General features: G+C 43.2%; 1 protein-coding gene across 6 annotated transcripts in view; it reads right to left on the bottom strand.

The window, feature by feature from the left end:
- Positions 1-23,229, bottom strand: part of gigyf2 (GRB10 interacting GYF protein 2) — a 57,972-nt gene that overhangs the window by 1,321 nt on the left and 33,422 nt on the right. For 5 of the 6 annotated variants that reach the window (XM_067253213.1, XM_067253212.1, XM_067253210.1 and 2 more), the window contains 9 exons: positions 22,858-22,958; positions 22,473-22,613; positions 22,166-22,321; positions 21,813-22,052; positions 21,335-21,463; positions 20,898-21,134; positions 1,582-1,790; positions 1,260-1,411; positions 44-222 (listed from right to left, as the gene is read on the bottom strand). In XM_067253213.1, coding sequence (XP_067109314.1) covers positions 44-222; positions 1,260-1,411; positions 1,582-1,790; positions 20,898-21,134; positions 21,335-21,463; positions 21,813-22,052; positions 22,166-22,321; positions 22,473-22,613; positions 22,858-22,958 — 1,544 coding nt within the window. The remainder of the gene's footprint in view (positions 1-43; positions 223-1,259; positions 1,412-1,581; positions 1,791-20,897; positions 21,135-21,334; positions 21,464-21,812; positions 22,053-22,165; positions 22,322-22,472; positions 22,614-22,857; positions 22,959-23,229) is intronic. The other variant, XM_067253211.1, reaches the window with a different exon arrangement.

The following is a 23,229-nucleotide window of genomic DNA, read 5'->3' on the forward strand; positions in this document are numbered from 1 at the left end:
ATATGTTGTTCATTCTAAAAATGCTATTCAAACTCCCCCTCACCTGCTGCTGCTGGTTTTGGCCAGCCTGTTTCTGCTGGTTGGCGTTCTGCTTGGCACGGCGGTCCAGGAACTGCTTGGCAAACTCCTTGGCCTCAGGCGTGTCCCCCAGGTATGCCCGGACATAATCGTGCACCTCGTATGGAGAGTCCACTTCCTTCAGGAAGGATGCAAATGTGGGCACTGGACACGGGAATGACAGAATGGGAGGCAGGAGAATACTTATCCAGTTATGGTTTGGTTGGCATGTCCATCCAAAATATATTACCAATAGTTCTGCCATCAGTTAGGCCCTTGATGATTGAGGGTAGGGCTACAGTAAGTCAACTAGCTAGCAATTACAACTAGCATATACTGTAGTTAGTATGTATGCAATGACGCAATACAAAGCATAGCAACCTCAGTAGATAATTTTGTTTAATTAAACAAAAAATCCCCTTTTGACCCGAAACCAGAGATGTGACATCTAGTGTGTGTGTAGTCCTGCCATGCCAGCTTTCCCTTTTAGATAGATGCCAATTCGGCTCTGTGACTACCTGTACAGTCAGCAGTATGCCATCCCCCTGTTTCGTGTTCATACTGCAAGGCATTATAAAGAAACAACATTCCCACCCTGAATATGCGGTGTAAAGGCAGCTACTTTAAATTGCAACAAAAATAGCTAAATAAGATTATGCAGATAGGTTTGAAGCTCCTTAACAGACAGCACAATCTCTGTAGTTCATAAAATATATATGAAGCCCACAGTGGAAATGATATGGAAATAAAAAAATTAAAGATGTTGGCAAGTTATGCTTTGTGAAAAGTCTCAAAAAGTAAGGAAATTCAACCAGGTGAGACCACTACAACCCTAACTCGACCAATGCACAAACAAGGTTTATTTCTGTCCACCATGCCTGGTAGCTGAGATGTGGTTACTTTGCAATGTGGCTAGTAACTGTTCTTTGACCCTGACCACCAAAATACTGTAGAATGATGCACTTCTGATCCTTGATCTTCTGCAGTATTTTCTACATGTAATTTGGAGTGTCTGTGTCTGTTAAATGAATAAAATGTCAATGTACATGGCTATTACACCTGTTACAGCACTGTATCTACGCTGTTCTACTGTACGAACTGTACAAAAATAAAATTAAAATGATAATAGCATGCATACAATTTTGTTTTTGTTTTTAATGTAATAAAGCTGAAGCTCAGATAAGTGCGTTGGACCAATTTACCATCCAGGTTGTTGGCGGTGTTGAGCATATGCAGAGTCTGTTCACACCACTGCATGAAGCCGTCCTGCTGGCTCTTACTGACCCCCTGAAACAGCTTCAGCAGCTTCTCCTCTTCCTCCACCTTCTTGTTGGCACGCCCACTGACCGAGTTACTGCACAGACACATAATGGGAGAAATTATACACCACTAAAATGTCAGTTCAAAGAACTGCATGTAAACCCATGTATCTTGAACAATGAAAGGAGAGAAACAAGTCCTGGTCTACAAAGGAAGGGTGGGAAAGGAAAAGATAAATTGAGAAAAATACACTGCAGTGGGTACCTTAAGTTTGCATTCCCCTTGTTGTTCTTTGGAGGGTTGCCTTTTTTGGTAGCAGGGGGAGGGGGCAGGGAGGCCTCTTTCACTGCCTCATCCCAGAAGCCAATGTTGGAGTTATGGGTGTCACCCCAAATGCTGCTAGGATCGGAACCCCAGTTGGAGCCTCCAGTGGCTGCGTTTACCGCCCCCCACACTGATGAGCTCAGTGTGGTCTAGAGAAAAATGATGGTAGTCACTGTGAGAAGCTGTTACTGTGAACACCGTATATGCCACTATGCAATTATTTTATTAGCCACCTATGCGTTTCTATCTTTTCTTCTTCTCATTATTAATATTGGTGGCCAAGCAGCAAAGTAAGTAAGTAAGTAAGACTTTATTTATATAGCACATTTCATACAAGAATTGTAGCTCAAGGTGCTTTACATAAAATCAATAAAAACAATAATACAAGTGATAAATAATTCAAACAATATTAAAAATCCCAATAAGATCTCTGTTCAAGAGAGAAAACAACTTTAAAAAGTAGGAAAACCCTTTTGAGATAAAATTACTTAAATGCTTCGGTAAAAAGGTAGGTTTTAAGCTGTCTTTTAAAAATGTCTAGAGTGTTAGCTTCCCTAATATTTATGGGTAATTTGTTCCATAGTTTTGGGGCGTAATTGACAAAGGCCGAATCACCAATCTTCTTATGACTGCTTCTGGTGACCTCTAATAGGCCTGCATTTGATGATCGCAGTGTTCTAGCTGGTGTGTAGTTTATAAAGGAGTTAGCAATGTAGCTAGGTCCTTGTCCGTGTAGAGCTTTGTATGTGAGGAAAAGGACCTTAAAGTCAATTCTGAAGATAACAGGGAGCCAGTGTAAAGTAGCTAGGACAGGACTAATGTGTTCTCTCCTTTTAGTTTTGGTTAATAATCTAGCTGCAGAATTTTGAATGAGCTGTAGTCTTTCAGTGGTTTTCTTGGGAAGCAAAGCTTAGGGTTCCTTAGGGAAACCTATTGTTTTTGTTAGTATTCTTATTATTATTATTATTGGGTGTGCTCAAGCCTTCGGCGAGAGCACAACCTTTGTTCTCTCATATATATTTATTATTATTCTTTTTATTATTTATTTTTTCCCCCCTTAGCCTCAGTCAATATTTGGACTACATTGACAACCTAGGTGTCAAAAGTTTCGTCTTGGTAGCGATTGAGTTGCTTGTATTTTTATTTACACTCCGTTGCACAGTTTAGGAGGTTACACAATTTTTGTGGCAAAAAGTGTCTTCTGTCAACCAAGGGTACTCAGTGCTAGCCTACGTCACTACGTCAGCACACGTTAGCAACGATGCATGGATACAACGTGATAGACGTTCTAGCACGCAAGTTGGAGCTTGGATTATGAGTGAAAAATGCCAACCCCCAAAATTACCAACCATTGGGCTTTGTTGAGAAAGCAATTTCGAGTGGAACTGCCATCTCGGATTTTTGATTTAGGTCGTGGAAGTCTAATTTGAGCGAGTGCGGGTCGCCCGTGAGACTGCCTAGGCGGCAGCCATGCAAGCATCATAGTAGTCTAGTATTTTCGTAATTTTATAGTTCGGTCAATTCTACACCAAAAAAACAGAAGGAGGGCAATGTTATATGACTATTGTGAAGACAGCCAGATGGTGAGATTTTTATGTAGGTTGCTGTAAAAACTGATTGGTTTGCTACGTGAGAGCCCCGTCAGCCTCCGTTGACGATTGCGTCAGCTGTTGTCGATCTTGGATGAGTATTTGCTTAATTTCACTCGTACGAGGGTCAATTCTACATCAAAAATCAGAAGGAGGGCAGTGTTTTAAAGATATGGCGATTGCGAAGACAGCCAGCGGGTCAGCATATTTTTGTGATTTGTGTCAAACTTGGAATTTGAGTGACACCGCGGCTTGTTTTGACGTTAGCCTCAGTCAGACTCGGCTCGCCCACTGGCAGTGTGTAGTACTGTCTTCAATGCCACAGCTAAACTTTGTCAAAAGAAACATTCTCATTTCTGGCACTTTCAAACAATCAGTGAAATGTGGAGCAACAGCAGCTAGCTTGCCTCTAGCAAACTTATTTTGAATTAGCCATTTCCCCGTACATTAATGTCAAACTTATTTACGTTTTGGGGGCATATTTTCAGTTAGCAGACGGTACTGTTTGAATCGCGATTCCATACTGCCAGTGACAACGTTGTTACAGTAGCTTGTTTCAAAGGGGGGGGGGTCGCAGCTGTTTCAAAGGGTGTTCTTAATGAAATATGCAATATGAGTAGGCTAAATGCTTGAAAATATCACTAGAAGGGAAAAACTTAGAGGACGGACCCACCTGCAACCGACGCAAACAAGCACACCCTACAATTTCCCCTGAAATTGTACCCTCTCTAGTTATTATTTTTCCTCTTCTCCGCTAAATGGCTCAATAGCTCAAAAAGTCCTCAACCCAATTTTTTCAAATTTGGCCCAATGATACAACAGGTCACTCACTACTCCCAGACCGCTAATGGCCCATGTACGCCCATAGGTAGTGCCTGAAAATTGGTATACATGGCTTATTTCTCATGGGGAACAAGCCTCAAGAACCCATAACGTCCGCCATGATAGATTTTGCTGTACTGTCCAAATTTGGTACAACCTTCAAAACCCTTCTCCTCATGGACCATAGATCCAATCAACTTGAAATGTGTAACAGCTGTGTAGAATACATGGCTTTATATAGGGTTACATGGAATAAGAAATGCAATACAAAATGGCTGAAAGGGGTGTATTTATGTAAATCTTCACATTGCCTCAATATCTTTGTGTCAATAAATCAAATATAATTTTGACTGATGGTTTTTAAAACCTAATAGGGTTCAAGATGACATCACTCTGAAGTACCACAAACAATTTCACCTTATGTCAATATATGACTGAATTCAATTGAATTGCTCCACAGCGCACGCTCCAAATTCTCAGACTCATCCTGCCCCTTGACACCTGTCCCGCTTTGCATTGTGTCGCACAGCATTTTGACCCCTTGTCCTGCACGTCGCATATTGAAAATCAGAATCAGAATCAGAAAGGGATTTATTCGCCATGAAAGTTTGCACAGACAAGGAATTTGCTTTGGCAGGAAGGTGCATACAATAAACATATACCTAAGATTTAAATATGTGGACTAACTATACTAAGGGTACATAAAATAGCAGTACTAAGTGGGATTAGAATAGAATTAAATATACAGTAAAATAAAATATAAGTTGCCGTCAATTACAATATAAAAATACAAAAATACAAATATTACAAAAAATACAAATGTACAAGAAACCATGTTGTAATGCAGTGCAAAAAGCAGTGTTTTAAGCAAGAAGTCATTGAGTCAGTGTTGCCCCTTGGCCTTGTTGAAGAGGCCAACAGCGGAAGGGAAGAAACTGTTTTTGTGGCGTGAGGTATTGGTCCTGATAGACCGCAGCCTTCTGCCGGAGGGGAGTGACTGAAACAGGGAGTGTCCAGGGTGGGAGGAGTCGGCCACAATCTTCCTCGCTCGCCTCAGGGTCCTCGAGGTGTGCAGGTCCTCGAGGGTAGGCAGATTGCAGCCAATCACCTTCTCAGCAGTACGGATGATACGCTGCAGTCTGCTCTTGTCCTTGGCAGTGGCAGCAGCGTACCAGACGGTGATGGAGGAGGTGAGGATGGACTCAATGATGGCTGAGTAGAAGTGCACCATCATTGTCTTTGGCAGGTTGAACTTCTTCAGCTGCCGAAGGAAGTACATCCTCTGTTGTGCTTTCTTGATGAGGGAGCTGATGTTCAGTTCCCACTTGAGGTCCTGGGAGAGGATAGTGCCCAGGAAGCGGAAGGACTCCACAGTGTTGACTGGGGAGTCACACAGGGTGATGGGGGTGAGTGGGGCTGTGTTCCTCCTGAAGTCCACAACCATCTCCACTGTCTTAAGAGCATTGAGCTCTAAGTTGTTCTGGCTGCACCAGGTCACCAGGTTGGCCGCTTCCCACCTATAATCAGACTCGTCTCCACCAGAGATGAGCCCAATAAGGGTGGTGTCGTCCGCAAACTTCAGGAGTTTGACGGACGGATGACTGGAGGTGCAACTGTTGGTGTACAGGGAGAAGAGCAGAGGAGAAAGGACGCAGCCCTGAGGTGATCCGGTGCTGATGGACCGGGAGTCAGAGACTTGTGTTCCCAGCTTAACGCACTGCTTCCTGTCAGACAGGAAGTCTGTGATCCACCTGCAGGTGGAATCAGGCACGTTCAGCTGGGAGAGCTTGTCCTGGAGCAGGGCAGGGATGATGGTATTGAAGGCAGAGCTGAAGTCCACAAACAGGATCCTGGCATAGGATGCTGGGGAGTCCATGCTGTAGGGTGAAGTGGAGGGCCATGTTAACTGCATCGTCCACAGACCTGTTGGCTCTGTAGGCAAACTGCAGGGGGTCCAGTAGAGGGTCAGTGATGGATTTAAGGTGTGCCAGCACCAGACGCTCGAAAGACTTCATTACCACAGAGGTCAGGGCGACGGGTCTGTAGTCATTATGTCCTGTTGGCCTTGGCTTTTTGGGCACAGGGATGATGGTGGAGGACTTGAGACAGGCTGGCACATGGCATGTCTCATGGGAGGTGTTAAAGATGTAGTTAAACACCGGAGACAGCTGGTCAGCGCAGTGCTTGACGGTGGCTGGAGAGACAGAGTCCGGCCCAGCTGCTTTGCGGGGATTCTGCCTCTTGAAAAGTCTGGTACCTTCATCCTCCTGAATGGAGAGAGTCGTCACTGTAAAGGGGGGGAGGTGGGAGGCCTCCTTGGTGGGAAGGGGTAGTTCAGGACTGTCCAATTGTCTTTCAAATCTGCAGTAGAACTCATTCAGGTCGTTGGCCAGGCGGGAGTCGTTAGTGGAGTGGGGGGCTCTGGGCTTGTAGTTGGTAATTTGCCTGAGCCCTCTCCAGACAGAAGCAGAGTCGTTTGCAGAGAATTGGTGTTTTAGCTTCTCTGAGTACAGTCGTTTAGCCTCCCTCACCGCCTTGCTAAACCTGTTCTTCGACTCCTTGAAACTGTCTTTGTCCCCACTCCTAAACGCGGCCTCTTTCTCTGACCTCAACCTTCTGAGTTTAGCTGTAAACCAGGGTTTGTCGTTGTTGTAGCTTACCCTGGTGCGTGTTGGTATACAGCAGTCCTCACAGAAGCTGATGTATGATGTAACAGCCTCTGTGAGCTCATCCAGACTATTGGTAGCAGTCGTGAACATGTCCCAGTCAGTGCAGTCCAAGCACGCCCGCAGATCCTCCATAACTTCACTGGTCCACTGTTTTGATGTCCTCACAGCAGGCTTACAGCGCTTTAGCTTCTGCCTGTATGCAGGAATCAGGTGGACCATGGCGGGGTCAGAGTGACCCAGTGCTGCTCGGGGGACCGCATGGTATGCTTTGCTGATTGTAGAGTAGCAGTTATCCAAGGTGTTTCCTTCTCTGGTAGGGCATTTGATGAATTGTCTATATTTTGGGAGTTCTTGAGTGAGATTGCCTTTGTTAAAGTCGCCTAGCACAATAACCAAGGAATCCGGATTTTCATGCTCCACACTCAGTATCTGGCTGGCGAGCACACGTTGAGCCTCGTTGACGCTAGCCTGCGGAGGCATGTAGACGCCAACCAGAATGAATGATATAAACTCTCGTGGCGAGTAAAAAGATCTACAGTTAATAAAAAATGATTCCAGATCAGGAGAACAGTGCTGCAGAATCACTGTCACATCTTCACAGCAGCCACTGTTAATGTAAAAACAAATACCACCACCTTTCGTTTTGCCAGAGAGCACAGGGTCACGATCCGCTCTCAGCAGTTTGAAACCTGCTAGCTGTAGCGCAGAGTCTGGGATCAGTTCACTCAGCCATGTCTCCGTAAAGCACAAAACGGAAGATGAATGAAAGTCTCTATTTTTCCACACCAGTAGCTGAAGTTCATCCAGTTTGTTGCTCAGTGAACGCACGTTGGAGAGAAATATCCCCGGTAACGCTGTGCGTGCCCCACGCCGACGGAGTCGCACCAGAGCACCGGCTCGTTTGCCTCTCCTACGGCGCTTCGCTGCTAGGACAAAGCCGAGGGTGGCTTTGACTATAATTCCCACTAATTCCGCCGCTGGAAATAAATCCACAGGAGTTGTAGTCCTGATGTTTAGAAGTACTTCTCTAGTTAGAGAACCCCGGAAATCTTGGCAGAACACTGAATTAACAGACAAAACAAGACAAAAAAGAGCGCACCTAACGACCGAGGCAGCCATCATCTGCACCATCTTGGATTTCAGTCTGTGCGATACAGTGCAAAGTGGGACAGATGGTCACCCTACTTGACACACGCGCGAGCTTGGCGAGACGCACACACATCCTTTCTGGAAATTGTGGGCTGACCAAGCCCCCACCCTCGGTCTTTAGCTCCTGTTTCATTTTGCTTCCAATCGCAGCTCGCCGTTACGAATATAAATTATTTTTCAGCGGCCATTGTTGTTTTGAACTGGAATTGCATGATAGCGGAGTTGGAGGCAGCCACGTTCGGTAAGTCATGTCACCTATTTTTACAAATTTTAAGCTAGAATCAATGATTGGCTTCGTGAAAGTACACTACTCTTGAATTATGGTGAAGGTTTGAGCACTTCTAGACCTTTAGATCGTGAGTCACAAGTGACGGAAAACCGAACTCGAAAAGTAGCTAGCTTTTTTCCTCTGTGTTTATAATTAGTGAATCATTTAGCATCTCGGCGAATTCTTCAAAAAATTTATTTGGGTCGTGAAAGTCTTTGTAATTGGAGTAAGTTCGGACGCCAGGGAGACCCCATATGCTTAGGCAGCAGTCATGTTTTGGTCGCGTCATGTTCATAAGTTCACCATTTTACTGTCAGGGAGGACTGTTTATTGTAGACAAGAGCCTGCTTAAGATAGCCAGTATCTCGGATGTTTCAAGGCAAGCCTGTTTCATTCGTCATATGCCCTGAGAAAACAACCTACGTTAGCTAGGCTAGTTTTGCCAATTTCACTACGTCAAGCTATTTAAAAGGTAGCCTGGTCCTAACCAGACCCTCGTACATTTTATTTGTACAGAGGGTCTGAGATGGCTCCATTGACAAGCATTAACTTTGTTGAAGGCGGGTACTCTGTTGAAGTTTAAAACTATTGGATCTGGCAGAGCCACTCTGATCTGCCATAGCCAATCGCTAGCGTTCGCCTTAGCCAACTCCTTCAACACTGTAACGGGAGTCAGGTGGCTGAGCGGTTAGGGAGGCGGGCTTGCAATCAGAAGGTTGCCAGTTCGATTCCCGGCCGTGCCAGATGACGTTGTGTCCTTGGGCAAGGCACTTCACCCTACTTGCCTTGGGGGAATGTCCCTGTACTTACTGTAAGTCGCTCTGGATAAGAGCGTCTGCTAAATGACTAAATGTAAATGTAACGGAGCTAGCTGTAGCTGGAAAATCAAACTTTTCCCGAACCCTGTGGGAAGGGGGGCCACAACATCATGGCCACCAACAAAACACAGAGCCAGGCTAATTTAAAGGTCTCTGACAGTCAGAACAGGCCCCCACCCCTCGCCCCTCGGCTTGAAGCAACAGCCCCGGTGGATGTAGGTGGTATTGCATTTCTTGTTAGACTTCCGGCTCTTCCGGTCGTTTTTATTCTATTAACTCCAGTCAACATTTACAAAACTATCTCCCCCAATAAATTTAGTTTGATTCTCGAACCTGGCTCATACTACTAGCTTTTTCATAGAATTTTTCCAGATTTTTGCTAAGTTTGAAATCAATCCGAAATGGGTAAACTAGCACCCCATTTATTTGCTTACGTCCAAAGTTGCCTGCAAATGTGCTTGCGGATACTAACAGGGCACGAGCACAAATGTTCACATTGGCCGATTGCCAATTTACCTGGAGCTGAATGAGACAGACTTATATTGAATGAGCACAGGGAGAAATGGCTCGAGTTGCCTGCCCTGATGTAGCAAGTTTAGCAAATGGTTGTCACATGAAATATTGTTAATAGTTTATTCCCGTTATTTTAAAACAGATTTTTCTGTCATGAACGTTTTTACGTTCATGACATGATGGCAAATATTATATTATGTTAAGCGTGAGCATAGATTGATGACATGGCTATCTGGAGCAAAGACGAAGATTAATACTTTAACTGATAACCACAATAGGAAATGATATATATTTAAATAATATTAGTCTTGCCTTCAGAAGTTTTTTTTAAACACACCCATTACGCTTTTTTTAATTAATTTTTTATCTTGTCATCAAGCTAGACTGCTTTTGTGGGACAATGAAGGTCCTCAGTGACTATGTTTCACCCCCACTTATATCTGATGGAAACGTCTTGTATATAGTTCTGTTAATATGTCCCTTTCAAAGTCAAATGTTCAATAAAGTATATTTTAGACACTTCTCAAGCTTTTATTTATTACATTATTACCAAGTCTTGTTAGATCACGTTATATCCATTAATAGGCGTTTGGTTTTGTAGGTTGAACATATAAAACACAGGCCACATTTCTACACTGTTAAATTGAAGGCAGTGTGAATTTCGTGGCATTTCGTTTGAATATAAAGTTGACAGTAAGTTATGGTAAGTCTGCATTATGGAAGATTTCTGTTACCAAAATAACTAACTTCCTTTGCCTGGCGAGAACAACGACAGAGCTAGGCGTTCATGTTAACAGTTTATTTAATCCGATAAAATGCTTTGGAAATCATACTCAAATCACAAAGAAAAAAAGCAACATATGTGATGAGTTCCATCTAGAATAGCCCTATAGCCTATTTCTAAAAACCAAGTGAAAGGAATACTATACAGTGACAGCATACATTTCCGTAAAGTTTGCATCATGTCTCTGATTCCTATCGGACTTGTACCCCATTCTGCCACTACAATGCCTTAGCTCACACGCTGGCGACCATATAAATATATGCTCGCGACTGGTTGTCGCAAAGTATGACGTGTACAGCTAGTTGCAAGCGTGCACGAGTCTCGGAGCTAGGAAAAAGGCGAGTTTGTTTAACGCTAGACCGGAAGTGTCGGAAGTGGAAAGATGGCGCGGTCCGGTTTCGCGCTCTCGTTTGCCTCACTGCGCCACTGAGCACTTTTCATAGAAATGAATGGGGACACCATCTTGGAAGACAAAAGTTGCTTCCTCTAGTAACATTAACTCAGTCAGAATCACTGTTTACAGGCAAAGGTCGAGCAGGGGGGTGTTCCATCAACTTCGCTAACGCAAGTCGCGCTAACACGAATAAGTCTCACTTGGGTAAACGTCATTTTAGACTTACGCCTCAAGCTGTTCAATCAACGTTCCGTTCCACTAACAGGCAACGCTAATTCATGGGAGTCAGGTGGCTGAGCGGTTAGGGAAGCGGGCTTGTAATCAGAAGGTTGCCAGTTCGATTCCCGGCCGTGCCAGATGACGTTGTGTCCTTGGGCAAGACACTTCACCCTACTTGCCTCGGGGAGAATGTCCCTGTACTTACTGTAAGTCGCTCTGGATAAGAGCGTCTGCTAAATGACTAAATGTAAATGTAATTCAAGCTAGACCTCAAGCTTAGATTGTGCAGCCCAGATCAGGCAATCCGTCGACAAGAGGAGTTATGTCGCAAAAAGCAAAGCGTAAATCAGCAGAGGGGTGTTACTTTCAGCAGCGTAAATTGATTTGAGTTTTTTTGGAGTTGTCCCCAAACAGGACAATGTTGCCGCAATTAACACGGCAAGGGATACAACTTGTCAAACCATTACGACCGTTAAAATGCGTAAATTGTAGGCCTACCAAATCTACTTAACATAACTATATGCAGTCAGCCCTAGTGATAGTTAGCGAAATTTGAAGAGCTGTCTGAAACCGTTCTGACAGTAGCCTATGGCCAATATTCTCAACAGGAGATTGAGAGTAATAGCCCAAAAAAGAACGTGGCAGCAATTGAAAATTGTAGGATAAAATTCGAAACACTGAAGAAGGCCATGGTTAATTGCACTTGATGTGGGCTACTAGTGTTTGTCTTCACATCATTAACAAAATGTATAAATTACTTAAAAATAACTTTGCCACACACATTTATTAACTGCTAAATGCTGAGTTTTAAGATAAAAGGCAAAGATAACCATGACTAAAATGGGGATTCACTGAAATAAGTATTATTGCACAGATCCAGCACAAACCTTCAGATCAGAAGGTGACCCAAACTGTAGCACACTTTGCTTGGCAGAACAGTCATTTAAAATTGCTCAGCATGCCTAAAAATATCTAATTATTATATTACGCGTGCATATTTAATCCAAATCCAATTATTACTATTCTGGCTGACAGTGTATGGAAAGTTGCCCCATATTTCCATATTTCCAATTAACAGTCTGCCTCCACAGATCCAGAGGGGGCTTGGACAGTGGCAGACTGTGGCTGTTTGAAGGGCAGGGGCGGAAAGATTTAAAGGGCTGCTACTGCACGACATGGGCTCTCACAGCCTCTCTTTGGGAAAGCATGCCCTAGTGGGCACATTGTAGGGGAGACTGTTGGACACAGCATCTAATAGTCTTCTTTGGAAAGGGCACCATTTGGGACACATGTAGGGGCAGCATAAAGGGCACTTCATAACAGCACCCTTTTCCACTGGAAGTAAGGGCACAGGAACAGTCAAAATACTGCATTACATTTTCTCTACTATAAAGGAAGTCATGAAGACATGTTTTGAAATTTATAGCGTTTTAGAAACGCTTTTTCAACCCTGGGGGCACCAGGCAGTCACCCCCTGAGTCTTCCAGTGAGCCTGGATACACCCATGGGGACAGTATATTGCACCTATAATATTGGGGAAGCCAAAAGGAGAGGATGAAGTAATATAGAGGCTTATCAACATAAAGGCTACTTTTAACAATGTACATGCTTTATACAATTTACATTTACATTTTAAATTTAGTCATTTAGCAGATGCTCTTATCCAGAGCGACTTACAGTAAGTACAGGGACATTCCCCCGAGGCAAGTAGGGTGTAGTGCCTTGCCCAAGGACACAACGTCATTTTGCAGAGCCGGGGTTCGAACCAGCAACCTTAATTTGTTTATTTAAATTAATATATTTTTTGGAGATGAAGTAAACACGTAAATCATTCATGTCTGAATTTACGTTTCCGAACACGGACTAAAGTGCATTGAGCGCAGGAATTTACTCGACAGAACTGTCTTTTGAGATTCTGTTTCTTGAAATTATTTGCAACACATTTGAGTTTAGCTTGAATAAGCCACCATAATGGAATGGAACTCTCGCTGAAGTAAGTGAGACTTGGCGAAATAAGTCTCGCTTTTCCTTAATCGACGTTGATGGAACACCCCCCCCGGTCAGATGTGTATATAGACCATTTTAGAGATAAATACTCTTGCCAGAGCCTGGAATCGAACCTGTGTTTTGAGTGACTTTGCATGGGTCTCCATTAGGTCAACACATTTGGATTCAAGTTCAAGTAATGCCACTGCATTTCACAGTAAAAACTGTAGTTTATATCAAGTGTAGATGGAAAAAGCTTCATTTTTCACAACTGACATGGACCCTTTCTTCACTTTTACAGGTCTGGAGAGTCATGCAGAGGCCTGCTCAACAGAGTACAACAGAGGATGCTGAGCGTAACAGAGGATGCAACAGAGGATGGTGAGAGCAACACAGACCCCTTGCTGGACTACCCCTCTCTAGCTGGACAGCTTCTCTTCAGCCCTGACCCCAGGACAGCTTCATCCAGCTGGCCTGCCCTGCCTGTAGGCCCTGCTTGCCCCTGCCTGCCAGCCCTCCAGAGACAGTCACCCCACAGACACAGTAGCTCTGCAGACTGCTTTTTTGAGGACATTGATGAAAAAGGACAAACCAGCATTTTTTTACTTTGATGAGTCTAAATGTTTAATCCTTTCCATGTCCCAGTACGCCAAGCTGCTGACTTTGAGTGTCTTAAGTGATGAAACCAGTTCAAGTGATAGACTTTTGACCTGAATCCAATGATTATTCATCTGAATAAAAAACCCTCAAGAGAAGTACTGTTTCTTGGATGATTTGTGCTCCACATAATTTTTTTTTAAGGTTTGATAAACAAGATTTTAATAAACAGACAGACAAGATGAGGTGCAAGAGTCAAACATTGACCATTGATGTTGACTTTGCAAAACTGTTTAGGCACACCAACAGTAGGAAGAGCCCAGGCCCTGATAAGATCTGTGGCAAAGTACTAATCAGCACAAGACTTGTGCTGATCAGCTCTGCAATGTTTTTCAGGTTATTTTTATGAAATCTCTGGGGTTACAAAACATTCCAGAAATCTGGAAACATTCAATTATTGTCCCTGTCGCTAAGTGTACAAAACCAAAGTCCTTAAATGATTTTAGACCGGTAGCACATCATTATTTATGAAGGTTTTAGAGAAAGTGGTAGGACGGGCTGTTAGGCAGCAGATCCAGGGTTCTCTGGATCCACTGCAGTTTGCTTATAGAGCTGGTAGGGGTGATGCTGCTGAACAGCTTGTATCATCACCTTGAGGGCCCACTAACTCATGCCAGACTTCTGTTCATTGATTTTCTTCTGCTTTTAACACTATTCAACCACACTTGCTAGTAGAGAAACTTATTTTTTTACTTCAATCTTGATATGAATATTATTGGATGGATCTTAGACTTTATGACAGAAAGATCAGTGTGTGAGGGTTAATGGCGTCCTTTCAGACAAGCTCCATTCATCCACTGGCTCACCCAAAGGTTGTGTACTCTTGTTTATATTCTGTACACAAATAGTTGCCAGAGTAAGTTTGAGAATAGACACATCATAAAGTTTACAGATGACACGGTCATAGTCAGCTAGCTGAAGGGAGGAGATATGGAATATGGGCTGGTTGTCAATGACTGTTTCATGGTGTAAGGAGTTTCATCTTGAACTGAATGTGTCAAAGACCAAGGATATGATTATCGACTTCAGGAGGTCGGTGCCCATTCCCCGATTCACAACCATACTGTTCATATTGAACAGACATCAGTGTTTACTTGGAAAGATTACTGTATTTCCATCTTAAGTTTGGTCTTTAATTTAATTTGGAAGTGGTATTAAAAGGTCTTAAAAAGTCTTACATTTAACTTGTTTATACCTGTAGACACCCTGTGAAGCCCCACCCCCCACTCCAGAGACAGTTGGTGACAGAGAAGTGCAGACATTAAGTTAAACATGCCTTAAGAGTAGAGTAACAAATAGAGACTAAATGTGTAAATGGATGTTGAAACTCAGTTCTCTGAGTTGGTGCATGTCAGTTTAGGCAAAGGTAGCCTTTTAAACCTCTAGGTTTAAAAATAATTCAGATTTGATTGGAACTCTCTTTTATACATTTATAGTTGGATTTGACATTTAATTCATTTAGCAAGTTGTTTAACTCAAACAACCATAACAAAGTACACATGGTATACAAAGCTGCAGTCAGATTTGGCGAAATTGTTAGCTTGGATGTTATCTTTACATATAGTTGGGTTCTTGATGATGATGTGCACGCAGCTTCAAGGCAGAAAGACCATTTCACTTTTACTGTATCCTACACTTTTAATGTTCCCGCCATCCCCCCCTTTCTGAATAAAGTTCGACTGATATGATTTGTTGATTTCTGTTGCTATGAAAACCAGTTTAGCCAAGCTAACTAACATTGTTTTTAGCTAGCTTGCATTACCATTCAATCGCTAACAAAACGTTAGTAAAAATAGCTTGCTAATCGGGCAGAACTTGTTAATGCAGGAGACTCCGAGACCTTAGCGCGTCACTAGCATCTCGTCATATCATGCAGTCGGAGCACAGCTAGATAATCAGCGTCAGCGCTCTTGGGTACCCAGCATGCAGTGCGGCATGTCAAAGACTTGTGGAAAATAGTTAGGTTACAACAGCCGTGCGAGGGATTTCAGTTGTTGTGTTCGTTCAGTTAGATGTTTGTAATGTTATTGTTTGTTAGTTAATATAATCTTGTTGGTCACCCTGAGTGTGCATGTTGTGTAGTTTGATGGGAACAGAGTGTAGGCTACTTTACTATCAAGCAGTAGTCGCAAGGTGCTGATTGTGGGCTATGCCCTAGCCAAGTTGCCTATGAGGTTATTCTTGATTGTGGATTGACTGAGGTTCTGGAAAGAGATCTACTCAAGAAGTCAATAGCTGTGGTTTTCAAGCGATCTTTGAGAAAGTTTTAAAACAAAAGCAATTTTTGGACTACATCTAAACCTCATGCGGCTGCTGCAGCATTTCTCCTTTGGCGTGACCTGCGCTGGGAGAGAGGGAAACAGCATGGATGGAGATAGTGTGCGGGCCGGGCAGATGTGTCTTTATATAGGGTGAAATGGAATGAGAAATGCAATACAAAATGTCTGAAAGGGGTGTATTTATGTAAATGTCCACATGGCCTCAATATCTTTGTGTCAATACATCAAATATCATTTTGACTGATGGTTTTTCAAACCTTATTGGCTTCAAGGTGACATCATTCTGATGTACCATGCGCAATTTCACCTTGAAATGTCAACCGTTTCTTAACCTTTGTCCCAAAGCTAATACTCTGCCCTTTCTATTCATAAAATCTCAACAGTTGGTGTGTAGCAGAGAGGATAGAGAGACTGACTTGTAACCTTATGCTCATGAGTTCAAATCCCCATTCAGCCTATTGTTGTTGGCCAAACATGAAGTAGTTTTACTTTCTTGTTGTCCAACTCTTGAAAGACTTTTGATTTAAGTAGAGCTAAGGGGAGTGCCGAACATGTTCTGTCACCGTTTGACTTCCTATACAGCTGTGTGGAAATGTTTTTGTTAGCTACTATACTAGTGTGTCTCGCGTAGGCTCCAGTACAGCGTTGCAGTGAGCTACACTGGTTTGAAACCACAGGTAATGATAATTGCACCAACAAACAGTTTACTTGTAATCTATTGTCATAATAAATCCTACAACGAAAATGTATTAGTGAGGAATGTTTATTGAAAACAGATGCATCATAGACCGCTGTAGTATGTGTTGCCCGGGCAACCAAGGCTAATGTCATGATGCTAATGCTTCAGTGAAATAGTAGCCTACTGTTTCCGAAAGTACATGTACTTCCTTAATAATATCAGCTTATATTGTACATTACACTTCACAATTGTGTTTCATATCACAAAGTAAAATGAGTAAATAGTTATCACCCTCGCCTCTTTGCTTGTGGCGTTTCTGCAGCTGCCTTGCAGTAAAAGCCATAGTTAGCCTAGCTATCTCCCATAAGTTAATGAGCTGCTAAACTAATGTTCTGCTAGAGGTAGTCACGCATGTTTTCTTGACGTTAGTGCCGTTAGCAACGTCAGTGACTGTGGCTAGCAAGTTCGCCACCGTTAGCTTCACCTTTCGACACAAAAACGTAATTTCTACTTAAACCATGCAACGGAACGTAAATAAAAATACAAGCTACTCAATCGCTACCAAGACGAACCTTTTGACAGTGACGTTGTCTATGTAGCCCAAATATTGACTGATGCTTAGGGGGGGCAAAAAGAAATAATAATAATATATATGTGAGAGAACAATGGTTATGCTCGCCGAAGGCGTGAGCACACCCAATGAGCAACATGAGTGGTCAACATAATGCAACACACGGGGAACAAAAAAGTCTCAAGAACCCATAATGTCGGCAGCAAGGATTTGTCTCTACAGTGACAATTTGTGAAGCTATATTATAAAAAAACTGACTTAATCAGCCATTTCTCCAATTGTCTTGAAATGTTGTGTACATGTATGAAATACATGTCTGTATCATGTCAATTTTGGCTAAGTTTGCAATGTTGAGGAACACGTCATTGCTGCTTGCAGCTATATTTATTATTATTCTTGGGAATGGGAGTCAATGGCAGCCCCTAGAACCGTATGGTAAAAAGTTGTGAAATTTGTCACACATTAAAGACAGTCCCTTCTTTGTTTACACCAAGTTTCATGTATCCCTTTAGAGCACTCTAGCGCCATCAACGGGTCAAAGTTGGACTTTTGACCTGCTTGGCCACCTCATTGCATGTCAGACTCATCCAGACGTCTGACACACGTGAGCTTAGGGAGACACACACACACACATCCAAGGCTTTCTGGAAAGGGTGGGATAACAAGCCCCCACCCCTCACTCCTTGGCTTGAAGCAAAGGCCCTTGTGGTATTGCATTTCCGATTTGGTATCCCATTGGTAAAAAGTTGTAAACATTTTGGCACACTTAAACTATAGGCCACACGTAACAACACAAATGGCAGACCATTGCCCATATGTTGTGCTACAGGCCACGCAAACATTGTACATTTTAAAAGTGATGGCATTTCCATCCCATAAGTCCAAAATGTCTGAATGTTGGTATGCATGCCTTATTACTCATGGGGAACAAAAAAGTATACAGAACCCATAATGTCTGCAGCATGGATTTTTCTATACAGTGAAAATGTCCCCTTTTTAAATGCTTTGCAATGTTTTGGAGGAATCCGCCATTGTTGCATGCAGCTATTTTTGGTGGCCAAGCAGCGAAGCTGCGAGTTGCTTCTATTGGGATTTACGTTCCGTTGCACGGTTTAAGTAGAAATTAAGTTTTTGTGGCAAAAAGTGAAGCTAACGGTGGCTAACTTGCTAGCCACAGTCAATGACGCTACTTACGTCACTAACGTCACGAAAACTCGCGTGACTACCTCGAGCAGAACATTAGTTTAGCAGCTTGTTAACTTCAGGGAGATAGCTAAGCTAACTGCTTTACTGCAAGGCAGCTACAGAAACACCACAAGCAAAGAGGCCAGGGTGATAACTATTTACTAATTTTACTTTGTGATATGACACACAATTGTGATGTGTAATGTACAATATAAGCTGATATTATTAAGGAAGTACATCTACTTTCGGAAACAGTAGTCTACTATTTCACTGAAGTATTAGCATCATGACATTAGCCTGTGTTGCCCGGGCAACACATCCTACAGTGGTCTATGATGTAGCGTTATCTGTTTTCAATCGTTAAAATAAACATTCCTCACATATACATCTATTCATGAAAATAATTAATTTCAGCTTAAACCGTACAACGGAACGTTAAATCCAATTCAACCAACGCAATCGCTACCAAGACGAACACAGCAGTAGTCTAGTACTGTACCGTAGTAGTACAATTTACCGGGGCAGCTTCTCCACACAGGGCTATATCACATTTTGCGTTGTTACTGACAATGATCGCTACCAGTGAGCTTTTTATGAATGAGCGATTTTCCACTAAATAAATGTCAAGCTTATTTACGTTTTTGGGGGCATATTTTCAGTTAGCAGATGGTACTGTTTGAATCGCGATTCCATCTTCTACTGCCGGTAACGTCGTAGAATAATCTTCAAAGGGGGTTCTTTATTAATGAATGAATGCAATATGAGTAGGCTACATGCCTGAAAATATCACGAGAAGGGAAAAACTTAAAATGACGTTTAAGTCATAGAGATTAGGTCAATTTTTACACCGGTCTGCCAAATGTATTCGTTTTGATTCAACGATGAGGCTGCCTCTTGCAGGGGAAATGAGAAGACATCCATTTCATTCTACACTTCACTCGTATTTTCAGTTGTAAATGAGCAGCAAAAAAAAAAAGCTTTTAAATCTATTTAATATTTATAAATAATAAGTATGCATTTTCATATAAAATATACAGAAATCAGTTGTAAAAATGTCATTCAAAAACGGACCCCTGTGCAACCGACACAAGCAAGCACACCCTACAATTTCCCCAGAAATTGTACCCTCTCTAGTTATGACATTAGATTACAAGTCAACGATTCGTTGGTGAAATGATCATTACCTGTGGTTTTAAACCAGTGCGGCTCACTGCAACGCTGTACGCGACACACTGATAAGAAAAACAATTCCGCCACGGTTTAACCTAAACTTTAGGAAGCCAAACAGCAACAGAACATTTTCGGCAGTCCCCTTACTTAAATAAAAAAATCCAAGATTGTTTTTTCAATTGGTGAAACTGACTACTAACCTAAACTTCAATGCCACAGCCTAAACTTTATGTCATTCTGTTCACGAAGGTCTCCTCTACAGGGCTGTAAAAACAATAAAAGTTTAAAAAACACGCCCATCTGCAACGGACGCAAGCACACCTCACAATTTCCCCAGGAATTGTACCCTCTAGTTCAGTGGTTCTCAACCCTGGTCCTCAAGTACCCCTGTCCTGCATGTTTTAGATATTTCCCTGTTCCAATACACCTGATTCAAATGAATGGTCGTTAGCAGGCTTCTGCATAACTAGATAATGACCCATTCATTTGAATCAGGTGTGTTGGAGCAGGACAGGGGTACTTGAGGACCAGGGTTGAGAAACACTGCTCTAGTTAATCATCTTCTCCCATTTTGGACAGCCCTTAGAACCGTATGGTAAAAAGTTGTGAAATTTGTCACACGCCTTAAGGACAGTCCCCTCTTTAAAAGGGGTTATCGACTGCAAAACCGAGTTTACCTTGTCATAGTTGAATAACGACAGTTCGGTGGGTAAAATGGACATACAGTGAACCTCAAAGTCCATTGACACCCCTTTCCTATGCAAATCTCACAATTTGAAACTGTTGCTTTAAAACTGTTGGTTTCAAAAAATCCTCCACCGTATTTACCTTTGTCACGCCCCAAACCTCAGGGTTTGCATAGATCTCAGACTCTAGTTTAGCTACGTGCTGCTCTGTGTACTTCCACAGGAATTACGAAGAAGAACGTTTTTCAATGATATTGAAAATGTACCACGGTCGTAAATGCAGTGGAACAGGCTATACAGGGACCGTGGTACAGGCTATACAGGGAATGCTGACACTTTTCATAGTCTTCCCAAGTAACACTCGACGAGCAAGTTTGTCAATGACAAGATCCCTTCGACACTCAATTATGTTCATCAGAACCGCATGCTGCAAGTATGATTTTGTCGCTAACAGTTACTAGCAATGCTAACGTCTCCTGTATCTAGCAGGGTCTATAATTTTTTTTTTCTAATGTTCCCCAGAATTGGCACAGATCATTGTCAGGGCGACCCTCACTCAAATTATAAAAGGATTATTGATTTTCAAAACCGTTTGTTTTGCTGCCGATTTTGATTGGCTGTACCGGACAACCAAACAGGAAGTAGGTTCATATCTCAGCAACTCTTTGAGAAACCCACACCAAACTTGGTATCTCGACTCTTCTGAGGATGTCTGAAATGTTTTCTGGGTCATTTGACCTGCTTGGCCACCTTATTTCTGCTTGCAGCTATATTTCTTTTTACAATTATTCACTAAGGTTTGCTGGGATGGAACTTACAGCTCGGTTCTGGGTCCTGTTGTGCTGGGTGACTGTGGGATGGGCCTGCTGCGGCTGCTGTTCTTTCCTCTGTTTCATCTGTTGAGCCTCCTCCCTCTGGATCTCCAGCAGGGACTTGGTGGCAGCCGGCTGCTTGGTTACACATCCCCAGCCTGAAAGCTTGGCAGGGGGTTGCTGGGCCAGGAGGACGGCCTGTTGCTGCTGGAGCTTCAACAGCTCCTGCTGTTGCCGTCGCTGCTGTGAATAGCAAGAGGAGGAGAAAAGACAAGGGACTATGGAATGAAAGGACCACTAAGAATTTGGAATATGCCACTGACATGCAAAAAAAAGACCACCCCACGTTTAATTGCTCAGTCAAGAGTAAGGATAACAATTGTGACTATACATGGCCGGATACAGATATAGCCTGTGTTCCAACACAGGCTATTCCTCATTACCTCCTCACGCGCCTGCTGTTCCCTCTCTTCCTCCAGTTTCTGAATCTCAGAAAGCGACAGAGCATTCTGGGACTGAGATATGAACGCTGCTGTGGCCGATTGCTGACCCCACTTGGAGGATGAGGGAAGCTAAATGGCACACAGGTGGGATGGGGAACAAGAGGATGGTTACATATGCTTTTGTGGTGTATTTCCATATATATATTCTTTCATGCTTTATTGGACAGTTTTTAAGTGAAATGTGACAGGAAAGGCAGGGAGACAAAAGGGGAAGACATGCAGGAAAGGGCCAAGGCCAGATTCAAACCCAGGCCACTGCAGTAAGGCCTCAGCCTACATAGTACACACACTTATCCGGGGAGATAATAAAATAATTGCGTATTGTCAATCCAATTATAAACTATCAAATGTACTTCAGAATGCCTTTAATCTTATTGTTGTATCATTATGAGAATGTTCCCAGTCCCCTTGTCTGCACCTTCATCTGTGCCAGCTGCTGTTGCTGCTGCTGTTGCTGCAAGCGTCTCAGGGCCTCCTGCTGTTGTTGCCTCTGTCTCTGCAGCTCCTGCTGCCGGTGAGCCTCCTGCTCTCTCCTCTTCTGCTCCTCCTGCTGTTGGCGGGCTGCTGCAGCAGCCGCCTCCTCCTCCTCCTCGGCCCGCTTCTCTTCCTCTCGCCTTCGCATCGCCTCCAGCTCTTCCAGCTTTTTGCGCTCCTCTTCCTGGAGTGGCGAATAGGGAAGGGAGATAGAGGGAGAAAAAGTGTGGTAAGGAAGTCACTCATTCATAGAAGAACCAAGGGCTATTTTGTGACCAGCGGTGTTCTGCAGCCTACCAGTTTGTGGAGCATCTCTTCCTTTTGCTTTCTCTCCTCCTCCAGCCTTCTCTCCTCCAGTCTCTGCAGTGCCTCTTCTTGAGCAAGCCTTTCCTCCTCCTCCTTCTGTCTGCGCTGTGCCTCCTCCAGCTCTCTCTGTCTCCTCAGTGCCTCCTCCTTAGAAAAAAGTCACGTTTTCTGTCAGCTTACTGAGAAGTCAAACAGAGGACATGTTCTTGTATTGTATATGCTAGCAGTAAGCCTCTACTCTGATTTGTTCTAATATAATGAAACTCTTGATGAAATTATATTCTTTTTCATCACTCACCTGTTTATGTCGTGCCAGCTCCTCCCCCTCAAGGCGTTTACGCTCCTCCTCCTGTCTAGCCCGTAGCACCTCCTCCAGACGTTTCTTCTCCTCTTCCTCCCTCTTGACCTTTATCTCAGCCTCACGCCTCTCTAGTTCCAACTGACAAAAGGTCAAATAAAATGCGACAATGAAGAACATTTTGCGTAGTTGCTCATCAAACTACAAATCTGCACACAAACACTTGCCCGCCATTGCTAGCAAAGCATCTTCTCCACAAAAAGCTAAATACATTTTTAAACATTACAGCTGACAAGCCAGTCCTCTTTTACAATAAGAAAGGCTATAGCAGTGCCAGTGTGCTGGAGGGTGTATAGGTTTGGTTGTGTGTGTGTATATGTCGTACCTTAGCAGCCTTAGCCTTCTCCAACTGTTGCATCTGTTCTATGGTAGGAGCCTGGGCCATAGAGTCAATGGGCAGGTCCCACACACTGCTGCCGTCCCACGCTGCAGAGGGATGACAGATATTTTCAGTGCACAGGGCTAAATAATGGGCGTTGCTAAATTCTGTGACTTAGGACAGTAAGACAAATATCCTGAAATTGATATTGCAATCATCCATCTAATAATGGCAAGAACCTGTGTGTCTGCGACCGGGCGGAGCCAGACGTTGTAAACGTTAGGAGCTTAGCCCAAACCTAGGTACTAGTATAGTTTTGATGTGAGTGATAGGGACTTCAAGTATTCTTACGAAACATTTTAGCATTCATTTGAGCGC

The sequence above is a fragment of the Osmerus mordax genome, chromosome 16, assembly GCF_038355195.1.
Source record: "Osmerus mordax isolate fOsmMor3 chromosome 16, fOsmMor3.pri, whole genome shotgun sequence".
NCBI classification, from domain to species: Eukaryota; Metazoa; Chordata; class Actinopteri; order Osmeriformes; family Osmeridae; genus Osmerus; species Osmerus mordax.